This window comes from Hyla sarda, chromosome 2 (genome assembly GCF_029499605.1).
Source record: "Hyla sarda isolate aHylSar1 chromosome 2, aHylSar1.hap1, whole genome shotgun sequence".
NCBI classification, from domain to species: Eukaryota; Metazoa; Chordata; class Amphibia; order Anura; family Hylidae; genus Hyla; species Hyla sarda.
Window position 1 is genome coordinate 486,132,180 of NC_079190.1, and position 19,095 is coordinate 486,151,274.

Here is a 19,095-nt window from a genome sequence, read left to right on the forward strand (position 1 = left end):
AGTATAGTTCCCCCCCACATTAGGTTGGCAGTATGTTCCCCCACATTAGTTGCCAGCATGTTCCCCATTAGTTGGCAGCATAGCACCCCCCCCCCTCCCCACAGACATACAGCCTCCAGCCATATATAGTGTATGGCTGGAGGCTGTATTGTCTGTGTGCTGCCCCCACTGTGATCCGGTCACCGCTCCTCCGGCCTGGGGGTCACATCTACTGCTATGGCCTATGGACTGGCGGGCCGGGTGTTTGACAGCCCTGCCTTATGGGAATAAAAGGGTCAGAAATAAAAGAAAACCAATATGGATGAATAAAAATGTTAAGGGGGCAATAAGTGACAAAGCATTTAAACTACTAAAACAGGACATCAGTGAAGAAGCATTAAAAAGCTATAGAGAAAAATTTAAAATATGTAAAAAACAGATAAGAGCTGCAAAAAATAGAGACAGACTCAGTGCCAAAGAGTTCTTTAATTCTATAAATAAAAAAATGTCAAAAATGAAAGTGTAGGCCCTATTAAAAAAAAAAAAAAACTATAAAGAAGAAATTATAAACGGGGGATCAGGAAAATGAAATATATTAAACAAAGTCTTCTCCACCGTGTTCACCGAAGAAAGTGAAATGCCAGGTGAAATACAGCGAGATAAGGTAAACTCCCCAGTACAGGCCATCTGTCTAACCCAGGAAGAAGTACAGTGCCGCTAAATAAAAAAAAATCAAAAGGCAAATCGCCATGTCCAGATGGCATTCATCCCCGTGTTCTAAAGGAAGTAATGTAATAGACAGACACCTATTTTTTATATTCATGGACTCCATAGTAACAGGGACTGTTCCCCAGAACTGGCACATGGCAAATGTGGTGCCAATATTTAAAAAGGGGACAAAAAGTGACCCCGGGAATTATAGGCCTGTTAGTTTAACCTGTTGTATGTAAATTGTTTGAGGGTTTAAGAGATGCTATATTTGGAATATCTTGATAAAAATAAATGTATGACTCCATATCAGCATGGCTTCATGAGGGATCAGTCCTGTCAAACTAACCTGATCAGCTTTTATGAAGTGAGCTCAAGACTGGACCAGGGGGAATCGCTGGATGTTGTATATCTGGATTTTTCCAAAGCACATAAAAGATTGGTGCATAACATGAGAAGGATGGGTCTGGAGGAGAATGTGTGTAAGTAACTGGCTCAGTGATCAGAAACAGAGGGTGGTAATCAATGGTACTTATTCTGATTGGGCGACTGTTACTAGTGGGGTACCACAGGGGTCAGTCTTGGGTCCTGTCCTATTTAAGATATTCATTAATGACATTGTAGAGGGGTTGAATAGTAAAGTAGCAATCTCTGCAGATGATACTAAACTCTAAAGTGGTAAACACAATAAAGGACAGGGCACTGTTACAAATGGATCTGGATAGGTTGGAGGCTTGGGCTGGGAAGTGGCAGATTATGTTCAACACTGATAAAAATGTAAGGTAATGCACATGGGGTGGAAAAATCCAGGCTGGGATTATGTATTAAATGGGAGAACACTTGGGACGACTGATGTGGAAAAGGACTGGGGAGTTTTAGTTAACAGTAAAGTTACCTGTAGTGACCAGTGTCGGGCAGCTGCTGCCAAGACAAATAAAATCATGGGGTGCATCAATAGGGGCATAGATGCCCACAACAAGGAAATAATTCTACCACTGTACAAATCTCTAGTCAGACCACAAATAGAATACTGTGTACAGTACTGGGCACCAGTGTACAAGAAAGATATAGTGGAGCTGGAGGGGGTTCAAATACAGGCAACCAGGGTTATACAGGGAATGAGAGGACTACAGTACCCAGAAAGATCAGAATTAGGGTTATTTAGTTTAGAAAAAGGAAGGCTTAGGGGAGACCTAATTATGTATAAATACAACAGGGGACCGTACAGAGATCTCTCCCAGATAACTTTTGGGTAAGAATAACTATCACTTTGAAAAGCGTGTGAGACCCCCACTAATAATAAAAGCTGAGCATTGTGCCTGTTTCTGTTTGCCAGTAGTTGGCTCTTCGGTATATGGATTTATACAAAAGGCTACAGCCCTTCATTAAATTAGCATGAATTAACAGGCACAAAGCTCTGCTGTGGACTGTCTCCTATTTTGGCAACTGGTAAGAGTCTCCGCGCACAGACTCACTGATCAAGACTTCTGACCTGCCACTATGACCTCTAAGTAGTTTTTAAAGTGTGAGATACCTTTAAATAAATTCTACTCTCATCAATAGTATTTGCAGTTTGCTCAGTCTAATCTGAGAGCTTTAAAATAAATGCAGTCATGGATTTGTTAGGTGACCTCACTAACCTATCTATAAAAATTCCTGTAACTTAAAAAATCAAATGTGCCAAAACAGAAATAAGCCAATATTTTTTATCGCAACAAGAAAGCACTTTCTCAAAATATAATTATACATTTTATATTTATACAAATCAGGATACAGACAAAAAAGGTATTCTGATGTGTACCTTGGAAGGCTCATTGATCAACTGAATAAAAAGCACTCCAATACTTACAACATGCTTTTAGGTCCAGCTAAAAACTGAATACCTTTTTGCTAATATTCCAATGTGTACTCGCAAGGTATCCCACAACAATTAATTTGAATGGGGCTAGGGCAAAAAAAATAATCACTAAACTCAAACACATTTTATCAAGAAAGCTATATTTCCTTGAGCGAGCCTTCTATATAGTTCTCTTAATAATTGTAAACAAACAAATGTTACTGATGTAACTCTCAAAGTGTTCGCATTACGTGTGTACATATACTTAATGTACCCAGCTACTTTTACAAACATAAGTACTTAAAATATAATTATACAAAAAAGAATTTAGGTAACTGTACCATCAGTTTCATACCTGTTCGCCTCCTTGCTGCATCACCACATAGGTAATCCACCACAATGAAGCAAGTACACATAGCCAGTTTGAAATTTGGATTTCGTGATGTGCTCTTTCTGCTCGAGTCTAACACACTCATATAAGCTTCAGAAAATATTGTTGGATATTCCTCAGAATCTCCACGGGAGGTGGGATAGTTACTTTTGAGTGATTCCTGTTAGTTATAAGTTCACAGATCAGTCTCCCTGGCTCTATACTTCTATTTAGGAAAATTCAAGAGAGAAGGGCAATCCCACAGTCCTCTTTAAGCAGATCCAAAAGACAGGTATAGTACTGTCTCTGAACACATGATCCTGTGCTAACGCACCATGGATTGGCATCATACAACATAGGAAGCAATAGGATAAAATCTTACATAAAATAAAAAAAAGTTATGATAGCTAACCTAGTAGAGTATCTGTCATATACTCTCTCCCAGGATCCATGCCAGGTTTTGGCTTAAAAAAAAACTGTGTTAAAACTTGACAAGTAGATAAGTGAAATGACGACAACTGGTTTCATATAAAGTGTTTTAACTATCAATCTAATATAACAAAGTGTAACCCAATGAAAAGTTGTTTATGACCAAAAAGTTGTTTATGAAAAATAAAAAGTTACCCATTCCCATTGACCACACTGCTGTTCCACTTGATCTTCTGCATGTTTTGTTTTTTCTGTTCCTCTTGACAGACTGTACAAAGGGGTGACAAGGCTTTCATTCATGTACATAGTACGATTTTAAATTATTGGTAAGGTAGTGTATAGGTGGTTGTCCCTTTTCCTCTTCACTGCAGGACCGCAATAAGGAGTTTGAATAGTGTGAAAGTTGAGGATGCTCTTGCCACTCCATGTATACAGATGAAAACAGACTCTGTATTTTATCTCAGTCCCACAGACTTTGGATGAGGCATCAATATCTATTGCCTCTCATAATCCCTCATGATATCTATTGTCTGTCTCACGATAATCAGCAAATATACAAAAGCTAATTATCCCTGTAGCCATTATAAAAACTTTTTCACCTAACCTGTAAATATCCATGTAAATAAAATCGTCCCTAAACTTTGAAACAAAAAGCTGACATGTCAGAATCTGTGGAGGTCCAGGTTCTTAGACCCCCACCATTCAGAACAAAAAAGCTGTTAGTGTTTACTTGCCATACTTTCACTGCATCCATACACAGCTTGCTTGGCTTTTCGAGGAGTGCCAAAAAGGGAGAAAAAAAAGAGCACAGCTACCCCTAGTGATCAGTGGGGGGTCTCGGCACTCTGACCCCCCACCAATCCAAACTTCTCACAATCCTATGACATGTCAGATGCTTGCTTCAAAATTAGGGTACAATAAGACAAAACAATTGCCTCATGTCTATTGGTCAGTTTAACAGTGAGTAACTGAACAAATATTAAATGTTTAAATTATAAAATTTAAAAACTAAAGTTCAACCTATTTTTTAATGAGTTTTAAGTAGAAAAGTGGAGGGGAGATACCGAATACAATTCCTACTAAGAGAAAAAAAAGCGCAGTCCGAATGTTTGTTAAAAATGTCACTGACCGAAACAATACACATTATGTTGGATTGAAAATAAAAATGTTTAAAAAAATTAGTGCAAAGTTCATGTGAACCACCTTATTTTCTCTAGACATGACTGTTGTTGTGAACAGTCCTCAGTATTACACCTTTAAACAGCAAATGTAGATCACACACGAAACAGATTAGTGTGTTTAAGATTTTGGCAGATCACAAGTCACGTGTCAGTTGTTAGGGGGAAAAACCGTAACCAAGTTTCCTCTGAAATTCTTTCATTCCACTAATCACTCTTTGGTGATTATGGCTACTTACCAGGGATGGTGTTCCCCAATTGCGGTAAGCAGAAACCATCACTTGACACCATATTGCCCTTTTTGTGAATTCAACAGTGAGTTTTAATCACTTGCTCCATTGTGCTATGTAAATGTGAAAAATCAACTGGCTAATAGTAAAAGTAACCAACGTCCTACCATGGCTAAGCTTGACAATACCACCACTGGTCACTTCGTCTGTGGCATGGTATCTTTGTTTATTTACATTATTCAATTCTAGGCAGGGGAGTAAACCGTGGGAAGATTGATTTAAAATGCAGAAGTCACCAGCAGCTCCATTACCAAAAATTTGCTTATTAGTCTTACTCCTCTTGTATGCTCCTAGATGTACTAATGGGTGTCAAATTTAATCGGCAAACGTTTTTGAATGTTCATGTGTTTACTTCATGGGTCAACTATAGTCACATTTATGACTATACAAAGTTATGTCTCAACCATATTTAGTGGAACAAATTGTTCATAATGGATTAGAAATGGCAAGAAATAAAACACTTAAGTTTTCTTCTGCCAGGACACAATTTATAAAGCTCTACAAGATACAAAAGTCTTAAAGCAGCTTGTATTTTACAGATGCCATGAAGAAAGTGTGCTATCAGTCAAAAACTAATAAGGATGTGAAATCATAAGTGTCATCTACGCAGTAAGCTGTTTCATTGAAATACATGAAGGCCACAATGCTTTGCTAGAATCTGATTAAGGGGATACTGTTTTTTCCTAGTAGATGTCCTATTAATATTAGCAATAGGCCAAACAGGAAAAATTTTCGTCAACACAATACAAAAACAAAACAGCAATTTATAAAATTGGCATGTGTAAGGGAAACAGAAATAATAAAATTATGCTAAGGTATATGTGTGAAACTCATGCAAAAATATATACTGGGCATGTGATATACTCTGGGACCTAAGCAGCTTAATGGGGTTGTCAGATTTAGTTAAAAAGCAATCCATAGCTTGCTAGTACTGTAAAAGCATACCCCACTTAGAATGGTTCCGATGACCATTTTTGTACACCCAATGAAATGCTCTGCCTAATCAGTGAGTGACAGCAGGAAAGTGTGGACAATGTGTAATCTGGGTAAGTCCTGGCACAGTGAGTATGCCTTCTTTTACATACTTAGCAGTTTGCAATCTGCTTTTAACTAAATCAGAAACCCCCTTTAATTAATTCAAAATCAGACAACATTTAAGGCACCAATGATTGCAATTGATTAGACTTGATATTTTCTAAATGGTTAAAGAGCAGTTTGGGTGATTAAAATGTGATCTTGACATATGCCAACAGAACAACAGATTTTGAATCGATTTCCCTGAAGGCTAAGGGCATCCAGTAGTAACATTTTTGTGTTCATATGGTTTAAAGCAAATAAAGCAAAGTTCACGCTTCCCTAGGAACGCAATTCGGGGCCTCAGTCAAGGTGTGAACAGAACTGAAAAGCCAACTGCATGACACCAAAACAACAAGAAAAATCTGGTGTTTGCCATTTTGCAGGGTCCCAAATGACAAAAATAAAAAATAAAAAAAGAAAAATACTGTATGCATCATTTATCCAGTTTTTTTTTAAACAAAACCTGCAACAGAGGCCCCGAATGGAGATCCATTGGAAGCTTTAATCTAGTGTAAGCTTATTAAAAATAAATGGACAAGTCCTTTACAAACTTGTTTGAGGAAGAAACCGTATATATGCCAATTAAAGTCAAAATCGCGTATGGGACGGAAACCTTGGTTTGTGGACTGAACAAGTGAATATCAAAAAGAGCAAAGTTTAAGGTTTATTATAATTAACACAATTAACACTATGGGGAAATGTTTACACAATTACACCTAATGCTGGGCATGAGGAGGGGGTTTATGACATCATTCAAATAACACCATAGACAATCCTCTCATGCACTGCCCCCTAAGAAGTTGCCCAGTGTTTTTTTTTTTAACTATAATTGTAATTTCTTACTAAAAGTTTAGTGCTGTTTGGCTTCTGTAGTAGGCATTATAATATATAATAAACTGCTTGATAACATATGGTGTCAATTCCATCATAAAGCAGCTTGCTATGTATTTTAATACAAGCAAGCTGCAGAAGTCAATCAGTGCAAACCTTTTTCCTCAATAATATATGTAATTCAATTATCAAAATAATCCAAAAAGGTGTCCATAGCCTTTGAATACATTGGCAGTTTCATCCCTTACTTATGAATGTAAAACTTTTTTGGGGAGAATCTGGGATGTAAATGAGCTTATAATAGATCAAGATCAACTATAGATCTTGAGCAATCTAAAATCAGCCTGAAACTGAATTTTTTTTGTGTGAATATTTATTTTCCTTTTAAATATTTTGAGACCTCAAAAGGAGACAATCCACATTGCTACAGTAGTGGTGGGCAAATGTCATTCAGCTTTCCATAAACACTGATGTCTGCTTTAGAGATTAAGCTCTTTTCTGAATGTTCGTACTTGCCAAGTTTCCAAAAGTTTGATTTACAGTGCATTAATATTGTACTTACCCACCTACGTGTGTGTCCTAACAGCAAAGAATCAGTAGAATCAGTAAGTTATTTATGTGGAGAAGGCCAATTCCTGTATTTTAATGTTATCTAATACATTTAAATTATTACTTTGTTAAACCCCTTTCAGCCAGCCATTACATGGGTCATGTTAGCATTCCAGTTATAGGGGCTTGAAATGGACCTTACCAAGAGCTGTTCTTATACATAAAGGGTGACTTGTGACTTGCATAAAGGAACTCATTTTAACAGGTCATCAGTGAAAATCATTACACAACGCACAGATTTAGAACCAACTTTTATTTAAAATAAATCAAGACATTACATTGTGCATAATGACATCCTAAGGAGTGTTAAAATAAAAACTGTCCCAAGTGTAAAAACCATTAGGTTTTATTTATGATTAAATGTAGGAAAATTAAAAGAATATGGTTAGTTATCTAGTTGTGGTATGAACAAGTCCCTAACTATTCAAATATCTGAATCTAATTTATGTAATGCACTGAAACATAAAAATAAAGCAACATTATTGTACAGCATCCAAAAAGAAGTGGTGCTGTGGCCTTCCTGCACTGGCTCACTGAAGCAGGATTGGTATAGCTCCTTGTGGCCTGCTTACCCTAGACTATTATTGCTCCTAATATATCTATGCAGATTTATAAGAAAGGCCTTGATACGGCACGTCACTGGCCAAAAAAATTAAATGTATTTATAATGTAATAATATGCAGTGTGTACCATGCTGATAAAAGTTCTCTTATAAAGGATAAGCTAGATTCTTAAGTATTTGTTCAAAATAATAGTGTGACATCTGAAATAAGTAATGAATGCTGTAGGAAGAGAATCTTACCTTTCCTCTCAGAAGCATACGGCCTATGTTCTCATGAATAAAACTGAACAGTTCAAACCTGAAGAGACCAAGGTCTCAAGTTCATATACTGTTGATTATGCTGGCCCACAAGTACCCATGGTCCGGAATGACTCAGTAGGAGCAGGACCACTGCAATGGAGCTTTTATGCATCCTCTTCCGTGATATGAATGTTGTACATAGTTTCCTGGACATTACCCCATAAGCACAGATGCACGCTAACTTTTTTCCACAAATACTGAGTGTGTGTGGTGCCTATAACTATTATTGTCAAAAAAAAAACAATTTGCTATATTAACCAAATACAAAATCATTAATAGTGTGACTGGGCTAAAATACAATTCCCTATGAACTTCTCAATTATGGGCGGCAACAGAGAATGGTCCTGAATGCTTAAATACTTTCCAAATCTGTGAAGCTATGAATAAAGAAAGTTCCCCTCTGAATGACTTGATGAGCCAGTGTAAAATGTAGAAGTAAAGTGGTAGTTACCATTCTGTCACTGCACGGTCCTTTAGGACATACTTGCTGAAGAGCTTCCCCATGCAGCTTTAATAAACAGCTAGACAAAAAAAGGGGGTGCCTCCATCTGTGGAAGGGGAAGAGATACAAGCCATGCAGATGTGGTGAAGTTTAGGACCTTCTACCTTTGGAGAAGGAAGAAGCTACATCTGGAAGTTTGAAAATAACCATTGTGTATCTATTTGTTTCTTTATTAGATAATGGAATTTATAGCATTTTTCCAACAAATATAATTTGCTGGAAATCTCTTCCTTTATTTTCTTGCAAGGCAGCACAATACAAGCAGTCCTATATACATAATTTTGATTAACCCCTTAAAGGAGTACTCTGCTCCTAGACATCTTATCTCCTATCCAAAGGATAGGGGATAAGAGGTCAGATCGCAGGGGTCAAAACTCGCTCTGTGCGTAATGACCGGCGATACCGGGGCCAGAGCATCGTGACGTCACGGTCCACCCCCTTAATGCAAGTCTATGGGAGGGACCGCCCCCTCCCATAGACTTGTATTGAGGGAGCGGACTGACATCACAAGGGGCAAGGCCATGACGTAACTATGCTCCGGCCCCTTTATTGCCCGTCATTACGCACAGAGGGAGTTTGCTCTGTGCAGTAATGATAGCGGGGTGCCACAGCGGAGATCCCGGGGGTCCCCAGCAGCGGGACCCCGGTGATCTGACATCTTATCCCCTATCCTTTGGATAGGGGATAAGATGCTAGGGGCTGAGTACCCCTTTAAGAACGAAGCCCCCATAGGGGACAATAACATGCAGTACATTAATTCAATACACTGATCAATGCCATTGCATTGCAATGCATAGATCAGTGCTGTCGGTGGTTGATTGCTTAAGCCTGGATTTCAGTCTGGGAGCAATCAATCACTGATCGGACACGCAGGAGGCAGGTAAGGTACCCTTTCTGCTGTGTCCTAGCTGATTGGGACATTGCAATTTTACCGCAATGGTCCCGATCAGCCCGACTGAGCTGCCGGGAAGCTTTCACTTTAGCCGCATCTAAAGAGTTAATGCCAGACATCTGCCTGAAATGCACTGTCCGGCATGAGCCACGGGTTGCCTGGTTGCCGATAGCAGCTGGGACCGTGCGGGTATGATGAAAGCTCAGCTCCTGAGCTCTCTTCATAACCCTCCCGTGCCACAGCGCCATTCAGAAACGGCGTTTTGTGGCAAGTGGTTAAGGACCAGGCCAATTTTCATTTTCAAAATCCATAACTTTTTTCACCTGGAGACCAATATGAGGGCCTGTTTTTGTATTTTGTAATGACCTCTTTCATTTTACCATAAGATGTGCCATGAAACAAAAAAAAATTATATTTTCGGGTGGAAATTTATAATAAAACTGCAATTTTGCAGCTTTTGGGGGTTTGGTTTTTACGCAGTGAACTTTATGGTAAAAAATTATACATTATCTTTATTCTGTAGATCAACACCCAATTTATACAGTTTTTCTATTGTACTACTTTAAAAAAAATGCAAGTTTTGTTTTAACAAAATTCATAAAATTGTCCTTTTCTGATCCCTATAACTATTTTTCTGTATATGGGGATGGGCTCACGTAGTGATCTGTAGTTTTCAGCTGTTCCATTTGTGCTTTGACATTATTATGATCGCTTTTTATTTTTTTTAATATATGATGTGATTAAAAATCAGTATTTTTGGTGTTTGATTTTTTTTTTTATGTTCACCATGCGGGATCCTAAACATTTTAATAGTTTGGACATTTATGCATTTTAACACTTTTTAAGTCCTTAAAATCATTAGATTGCATTTAGGGTGCATGCACAACACGTTTTCACTGTACGGGTGCCGGATCCGGAGGGGAAAATCGTGCGCTCCCGTGCCACAGCCGGACAGACACTTGAAATCCATTAACTTTAATGAACCAACCGGAGTTACAGTTTTACTCTGGTCGGCTCATTTTTGACCCGTACCTGGTTTTCTGACCGTACCTCAAAACGTAGGCGGTACGGGAGCGCAATGTTTTCCCCTCCCCAGTCGGTTCCGGCACCCATACAGTGAAAACGTGGTGTGCATGCACCCTAAATGCAATCTAATGATTTTAAGGACTCTCACCAGCTTAAAGCGAGAGATTTTGATTTTAAAAGTATATTAAGATTAAGTTGTATATGCAAAGTGGTAATACATTGATGTTTGTTAAGCACTTTTAACCAGCACATTAAAACTTGGTTAATGCTTGTAAATGTAATTGCTTTAACTGTGTTTTAAAGTAGACACTAATAGTGTATTCACATGACCCATTACATATACTCGATTTCCACAAAACAAGTGTTACTATAAAATTCCAACTTGTTAAAGTTACTTCAGAATAGCCTGAAAATTTACTATTTACTTGAGTATCAGGTTCATGCAATCAGATAAAAATAATTTTTTTTTAATGAATAAAACGAAGCCACATTTTCTAGGGTAACGTTCACAAAGAGGTTTTGGTTTTACAAATAAATCCTCACTTAGGCCCCCTTCACACTGCCGTATGCTCCGGCAACTTCGGCCGTCAAACTCCCCTTTTTTTGCAGTTTGCCAGCTGTAATTTTGCCAGAGCATAACGGCAAATAACTGGTCCCGATGGACCCCATTGTATTCAATAGCAGCCATTATTTTTGGAGAGAAAAACTGGAAAGAGACAGTGCAAGCACTATTTTTTCTCTGGCTTTTATCGATCCAAAAACAACAGTATTAACACTGCCGGAGACAACCAGTGTGAACATAGCCTTAAGTGTGCATGTGTGTGCGTCAAATGAGAATATACAAATAAGCAATTCAGTAGGAAACATACTGAATATCTAACATGTCCCTTTACAACACCCACATACAGGTATTCTTTATAAAAATAAAACTTGTAATGTATACAGGATTTGATTAAGTAGAACTGTCACTGTGAAAGTTTGGATATGAAATAGATCACATTGCTGCTTTATCTTGCACTCAGCATAAAAAAAGAAAAAAGAAAAGTGAGTTGCCCTATTTACAGTATCAAACACTATTTTCAAGTATATCTAGGCAAATTAAATTAAAGGGGTTATCCAGCAATAATAAAAAAAAAAAAAAAAACAGCGCCACACTTGTCCTCAGGTTGTGAGTGGGATTACAACTTGGCTCTATTCACCTGGAACTGAGCTACAATACCACACAACCTGAGGACAGGTATGGTGCTGTTTTTGGAAGAAATCAGCTTGTGTTTCTAATCCTGGATAACCCCTTTAAAAGAAATCTGTCAGTAGTATCACCTGCACTAACCCTGTTCCACAGGCTTGTAGTGCGGGTGATGCAGATTAAAACGGTACTCACGTTGTGTAGATTCACCCAACCGTTACGCCACTAATTTAGTTTTTCTATATATGCTAGTGAGGGCCTTGGGGCATGGGCGGAGCTCCAATCCGAGCTTCGGGCACCGTGACGCCATCTTCGCTGGGTGGCCACTGCATCAATGTTCATAAACCCCCCCCTCTGCTCCTTCAGCCGTGCTAAAGTACTCACATGCGCCGCTTACTGTGTCCTCCCAGAAGCAGCTGTCCCCTCAGCATCACAGCTGCAGACGTTGTTGCACAGTGAGCGGCGCATGCGCAGTACTATAACACGGCCGAAGGAGCAGGGAGGGAGTTTAAGATAACGTTAGGGTGCCCGAAGCTCTGATCAGAGCTCCGCCATGCCCCAAGGCCCTCATTACCATATACAGTGGTCCCATAATTTACAATATTAATTGGTTCTGGGACGACCATTGTATGATGAAACCATTGTATGTTGAGACAAGAGCTCTGTGGAAACCTGGTAATTGGTTCTAAAGGCACCAAAATGTCATCCAAAAATAGGAAAAAGTGAGAATTTAAGAAAAATAAGTAGATAACTAATATAGATAAAGCAAATCCTTACATATGAAAGTAGGAAAGATCTGCTGGGAGCTGTAAATCACTGTCTGTCAATTTTTCCCAAGCAGGGAGCCTCCAGCTGTTGCAAAACTACAACTCCCAGCATGCCCGGACAGCAAAAGGCTTCTTCGGGGTCCTGTACAGTACACACAATGTCCCAAAAAGTAATGGAGTCACCCTCACCTGGTTTCCAGAGGAGCAGCTAACCCTGGTACAGGTAAAGTGTACAGAACATGTAATACCTCCCTGCACTGTAGGGGGCGCTATCAGACACCAGTCAGTGCATACACTTCAGTAATACAGGGGTTTTACCAGTGAATGCCCATTTTGATTGGTCGGTTCTTCCAGCCATTGACACGTTTCACAAATCTGGACTGTCTGTGCATTGTATGTTGAGTCTGGTTTCAACTTACGATGGTCCAGAAAAGACCATTGTATGCTGAAACTATTGTATGTTGAGGCCATTGTAAGTTGAGGGATCACTGTATAGAGAAGCGCAATTTGTGGCGTAACAGCTGGGCAAATCTACATAATGAGTACCATTTTAATAAGCATCACCTGTGTAACAGGGTTAGTGCGGGTGATACTTCTGACAGATTTCCTTTAATGATCAGACCTGGTCGGAGGACAGCACCTGCTCATCTCCACTGTGCTTTGAGAGTGTTGGAAAGAGTGCACTGTAATGAACAGACTGCACCGTGTTCAGGATGAATGATGTACGTGGTACAGTACTACAAGTGTTGTGTACACTAGGTATGCAAGGTGCTAAGTAAGGTAAAAGGAAACAGCAGCAGCACGGCAAGGAAAGTTACACTCACAACTAAACTGTTGCCCCTGAAAATGATCATTGCACGCCTGCAAACTAAAGGAAATATTGAGATTACATTAAGAAGGCAGCACTGTGTACATAGTAGATACACTAGTAAGTACACAAGAAACAGCTCCCAAGAATTGAGCGGTCGGAGTTGAGAGAGCGAAACAAGTGATTTACCTTTAACAGTATGGATCCTCTGGAGGCAGCAGACAGGCTCACAGATACCAGCCCATGCACTCTGCTGGACATAGCACTAGCTAAGCCCCACCCTTCCCAGTTTCTGTGTCTGTTACTATAGAGGGACTGAGTCCAACTGGCAGTAGACCGCAGAATGCATGGAAGTGCAACACATAGGAGCAAAGCCTTTAGATCTTTTATTTCTTGGGTACAAACTATTTTTTGGTAAATGAAATGATTGACAAATATGTTACAGATATAAAAGGCTATCATATGGAGAGAAGCTGTTTGAACCTATGGTACCCACTAAATATTTTGGTCTGCTGCTAGGGTTTCCTAAAGGTTAACTGAACAGATACCCGTGTGTCATCTCTACATCCATGGAGCTGATTGCAGAGGTCCCCTCAGTTCAACTGGAAACTGGAGACATGACCAAAGGAAGGAGTCCCCTTTGATCAAGAAGTAGTCATGCTTGATAAGCAGCAAGTGTCAGACATTTAACCAATCCTGGCTGTCCATGTGGGTGGTCAGCTAAGAATTGGAGTTGTAGTTGCTTGTTCTTTGAGCAACATCCCTGCAAAAAACGCTAAAAGAAGTAGCTGTAGATTGAGCGCCTGCATAATTTGCATTCAAATCAGGGTGGTCATTAAAGAATAAATCCTATGGACAATGTACCAAACATTTCCAAAGACAAAGGTTTGTAAGATTTAGTATAGCAACATAATATGCAGAAGATGGCAGTGAACATTCATGTGTAATATAGCCACTGAAAACCGTGTATGGTACTTTATGGCTGAGAGGCTTTGGGTGTAAAGCAAAGGCAGAACAATGCTCTCAAGAAGGTTATTGTGCTTTATGCAGAGCAAGCGCCAAACATTTCAGTGGCTTTTACGCATAGCAGCTCACCTGCAGACTACAGAAATACTTTGAGAGTAGGCACTTTGCATGCCTAGAACATTGCAGGCATCTGTTTTGCAAAGAAGATGACAACCTATGAGTGGTGCGTTCTTTGGGCAAACAGCCCTAAATTGTATCTGCTAACTTCTGAAATGTCTTAAGTACTTATCTGCAGAAATCACCACTGAATAGGAAAACAAGCGGGTATAAACGTGCATATCTGCCAGGCTCTCAGCAATCTGTCTTGCTGCCCTATTACATGTCTATTCCTGCTTGTTCTGTGCTGATTGATGGAGGTCTCAATACAGAGACCCCAAACCGTATGTCAAAAGGTTTTTTCTTCAGTTTTTTTTTTTTAAATGACAGGGACACATTAAACCTTATGTGTTTACAGCCTTTCCATCTGAAAACCTGTTTATTCCCCAAAAGTATCTTTTGGTAGACAGTACAATTTTGCAAGCAATCTCTGAGTTTGGAAAGAATGAACTGACTAAACAAAATTTACCAACTAAATTGTGACAAATCCCGCTCAAGAAGTATTAGTCTACTTAATATAGTACCAGTATAGAAAACTGTCACTATTGTGCCAAATCTCCAAATTCATACATGCAGCAGAAAAATCCTTAAAAACATAGCTTATAAAGAGAGAAATTAACTGCATAAACAGCCAATGTAACTCCTAAAAGTAACATGGGGAATTTGGTTATCACCCTGATCCAAGAGGACACTAAATAGTCTCAAAATTCATTCTTGCTAACAACATGTACAGCACATTTTAAAACAAATTACCAATTGACAGTATAAGAACAGACTTTTAAAAACATTTTAAGAGCCTTACCGTGATGTGGGTTCAATGGCCCAGGAGCATTACTGGGCCCTCCTTGTGTATTGGGCCCAAATCCATTTCCATTGTCATCAGATTCAATATTTTCTCTTCCAGATCCAAGAGACATAGTATTTCCTTGTGACACATCCGAATCATTTGATGAAGCACCTGCTGTAGCTAAAAAAACAGATGTTATTCACAAAGATCTCAGTTTAAATGAAACTCAAAAGGAGAGCTGGATAAAATTTCCAAATATACCAATTTTAGGCAAAGTTTCTTAAGCGGTTATCTGTTATCAACATTTGAGATTTTGCTAGAGGTGCAGAGGGGAAGAAGGAAAAAAAACCTACCCCAGTCCCCCACAGTTTCTGATTCAAGTATCAGAGAGACACGCCTGCTCAGTCAATCCTAGTGGCTTAGTGAGCATGTCCTATTGTGACAACTCGAGACCAAGCAGTAAGAAGTAGTGGCTCAAAATGTACTAGAACGAGAGCTGCAGGGAACCTGGGTAGGTGTATCCCATATTTTTGATCTAGTAACTCAAAGCACTGTAAAAACCTCTAGTGTACATAAAACTAGACATGCCAATACACTTTGGCATGTGTCTAACAAGAGCTAAAGATCATAGAAGAGATTTATCAAAATCTGTAGAGAAGAGTTGACCATAGCAACCAGATTGCGTAAGTTTTAAAATGGCCTCTAAAAATAAGATTTTGATAAATCACCCTCCATAACGTAAGACTTAGGCTGCACATGCGCAGATTAATGGATCTTGCTGATAACAGTGCAATTCGTTAATCTAGTGTGTAGTATGGCCTTCTAACCCTATGTAGCATAGGAACAGACATGTTCGGTTTTATGCAGAGGTCTCTGCTGTGGCTTGCTTCCCCATTGAAACCAACATCTCAACTACTGTTGAGTCAGGTTAAATCACATATGAGCCCTCCAAAGGTCACTTGCAGTTATAAGCCGATAAATCATTTAACTAATATGACTGACTTAACCCCTATAAGGACACTGGACGACTGGCTAAAAGGGGGTACGCGACTGGTAATCAAGTGGTGTTAAAAAGTTACTTCTAATTTAAAAATCTTAATCCTTCCAGTACTTAGCTACTGTATACTACAGAGGAAGATGTTCAGTGCTTTTAACTCTGACCACAGTGCTCTCTGCTGACACCTCAGTCCATGTTAGGAACTGTCCAGGGCAGGAGGTAATCCCCATTGCAAACCTTTCCTGCTCTGAACTGTTTCTAAAATGGACAGAGGTGTCAGCAGAGAGCACTATGGTCAGACTGGAAAGAACTACACAACTTCCTCTGGAGCATACGGCAGGTGAGGTGTACTGGAAGAATTAAGATTTTCAAATAGAAGTCATTTACAAATCTGTTACTTTCTGACACCAGTTTAGAAAAAAAAAATGTAAAAAATTCCACCGGAGTACCCCCTTAAGGAAAGTGGATCCTGTACAGTGATTTTTAGTCACCTCACAGAAATTTTTTTATAAAAAGTGATCAGTCACATTTTTATAATTTGGAAATTTCCGCAAGCGGCGATACCACATGTTTATTTTTATTTACACTTTTATTAGGGAAGGGGTTAAATGATCTTTATTAACTTTTTTTTGCAATGTTATAGCTCCCATATGGGGCTATAACACTGCGCACACACACTGATCTTTTACATTGATCAATGGTTTCTCATAGGAAACCATTGATCAATGATTCTGCCGCTTGACTGCTCATGCCTGGATCTCAGGCACTGAGCAGTCATTCGGCGATGGGACACCAGGAGGCAGGTAAGGGGACCCTCCTCGTGTCCTACAGCTGTTCAGGATGCCGTGATTTCACCGTGGCGGTCCTGAACAGCTAGCGTGCGGCACCGTTCAGTGCCGCACGCTATTAGTCATGGGGCCCTGTTAGAGGCCGGGCCCGACCCGCTATGACGTGTGGCCACACGTTATAGAACGGGAGCGGACTCAGAAAGTACAGGTACGCCCTGGGTCCTGAGAGGTTAAAGTGTAGAGGAAAAAAAAAACTAAAAACAAAAAATAAAGCTGTGTGACTAAGGCCAAAAGGTGCTGTGTCCTTAAGAGGTTAAAAATGGCTCATAAGACTCCGACAAACAATTTGCATTAGTATCAGAAATTTGGTCTCCACTATAGGGCAACTTGGAGGGGTACTCCCCTGGAAAACAGAAGTTTTTATTTTATTTCCTTTTTTGTCTGACCAGTGTGCTCTCTGCTGACACCTCTGTCCATTTTAGGGACTGTCTGGAGAAGGATAGGTTTGCTATGTGGATTTGCTCCTACTCTGGACAGTGGTGTCAGCAGAGAGCACTGTAATACAGAAAAATTCAAGAAAATAACTTTCTCTGGAGAACACAGCAGCTGATAAGTACTGGAAGGATTAAGATTTTTAAATAGAAGCAATTTACAAATGTGTAACTTTCTGGCAACAGTTGATTTAAAAACAAATGTTTTCCACCGGAGTACCCCTTTAAAGAATAAAATAAATCCCACATTGTCTAGTTGCCCTATACACCAGTGTCTCAGGCATGGTCCTCAGGTCATGTTTTCAGGATTTGCTTATTCTTTCACAGGTGATACAATTATGGTCAGTGAATCAGGCCTTACCACAATTATCACCTGTGAGAGACTAAGGAAATCCTGAAAACATGACCTGTTGGGGGTACTTAAGGACTGCGCTTGGGAAACATTGATAATCACAAAGTTTCAACTATTAATCACCAAAATTCCAAAACACAGTATAAAATAAACCACGATCTTCCAAAAATGAAGTCACTTACAGGTTGGGATGCCTAAACCAGTTATGGGTGGAGGAAGAGATAATGGAGGAGTCATTGGAGGGGGCATCCCTGGAGGAGGTAGGAATCCTGAAGAGCAGATACATTGTTAAAAAAAAATTGAAGTTATTAAAATGGTAGCTCATACAATGATAACATGTTCAATTTCAAATACTGCTCTTCAAAAAGAAGGAGTGTTATTTAGATCATATAAGTCTTATGTCTGGTGCTGATGAATATTGTAAAAGGAGAACTGTAGTGCAATATAACTTATCCCCTATCCGAAGGATAGGGGATAAGTTATACAGGGTGGGCCATTTAGATGGATACACCTTAATAAAATGGGAATGGTTGGTGATATTAACTTCCTGTTTGTGGTACATTAGGATATGTGAGGGGGGAAACTTTTCAAGATGGGTGGTGGCCATTTTGAAGTCGGCCATTTTGAATCCAACTTTTGTTTTTCAATAGGAAGAGGGTCATGTGACACATCAAACTTATAGGGAATTTCACAATTAAAGTTACGTTAAAACCAAGCACATCATTATTTTTCTTGTGAAATTCCCAATAAGTTTGATGTGTCACATGACCCTCTTCTTATTGAAAAAAAGTAAAGTTGGATTCAAAATGGCCAACTTCAAAATGGCCACCATGGTCACCACCCATCTTGAAAAGTTCCCCCCCTCACATATACTAATGTGCCACAAACAGGAAGTTAATATCACCAACCATTCCCATTTTATTAAGGTGTATCCATATAAATGGCCCCCCCCCTGTAGATCACGATGGGTCAGAGCACTAGGGCCCCCTGGGATCTCCTGGCTGCAGCAGTATTCCGGAAAGAGTGCGTTCCGTCCCCGCATGACGCGGCGGCCGACACTCTCCCACCATGTACCCCATAGAGATACATGAAGGGGTGTGTCTGCCACGGCTTTCTGCTGGGGAAAAAACTTCACTTCCTGCAGACTGCCGCGGCCCCGTCCAGGAGATCCCGGGGGGGCCCCAGCGCTCGGACCCCCGCGATCTAT

The 19,095-nt window shown here is 39.7% G+C and overlaps 1 protein-coding gene across 2 annotated transcripts in view; it reads right to left on the reverse strand.

The window, feature by feature from the left end:
• The window catches only part of SCAF4 (SR-related CTD associated factor 4), a 144,836-nt gene that overhangs the window by 33,359 nt on the left and 92,382 nt on the right, over positions 1–19,095 (reverse strand). For both annotated transcript variants that reach the window (XM_056559542.1, XM_056559541.1), the window contains exons 18-19: positions 18,071–18,157; positions 15,276–15,440 (exon numbers count right to left, since the gene is read on the reverse strand). In XM_056559542.1, the coding sequence (XP_056415517.1) occupies positions 15,276–15,440; positions 18,071–18,157 (252 nt within the window). The remainder of the gene's footprint in view (positions 1–15,275; positions 15,441–18,070; positions 18,158–19,095) is intronic.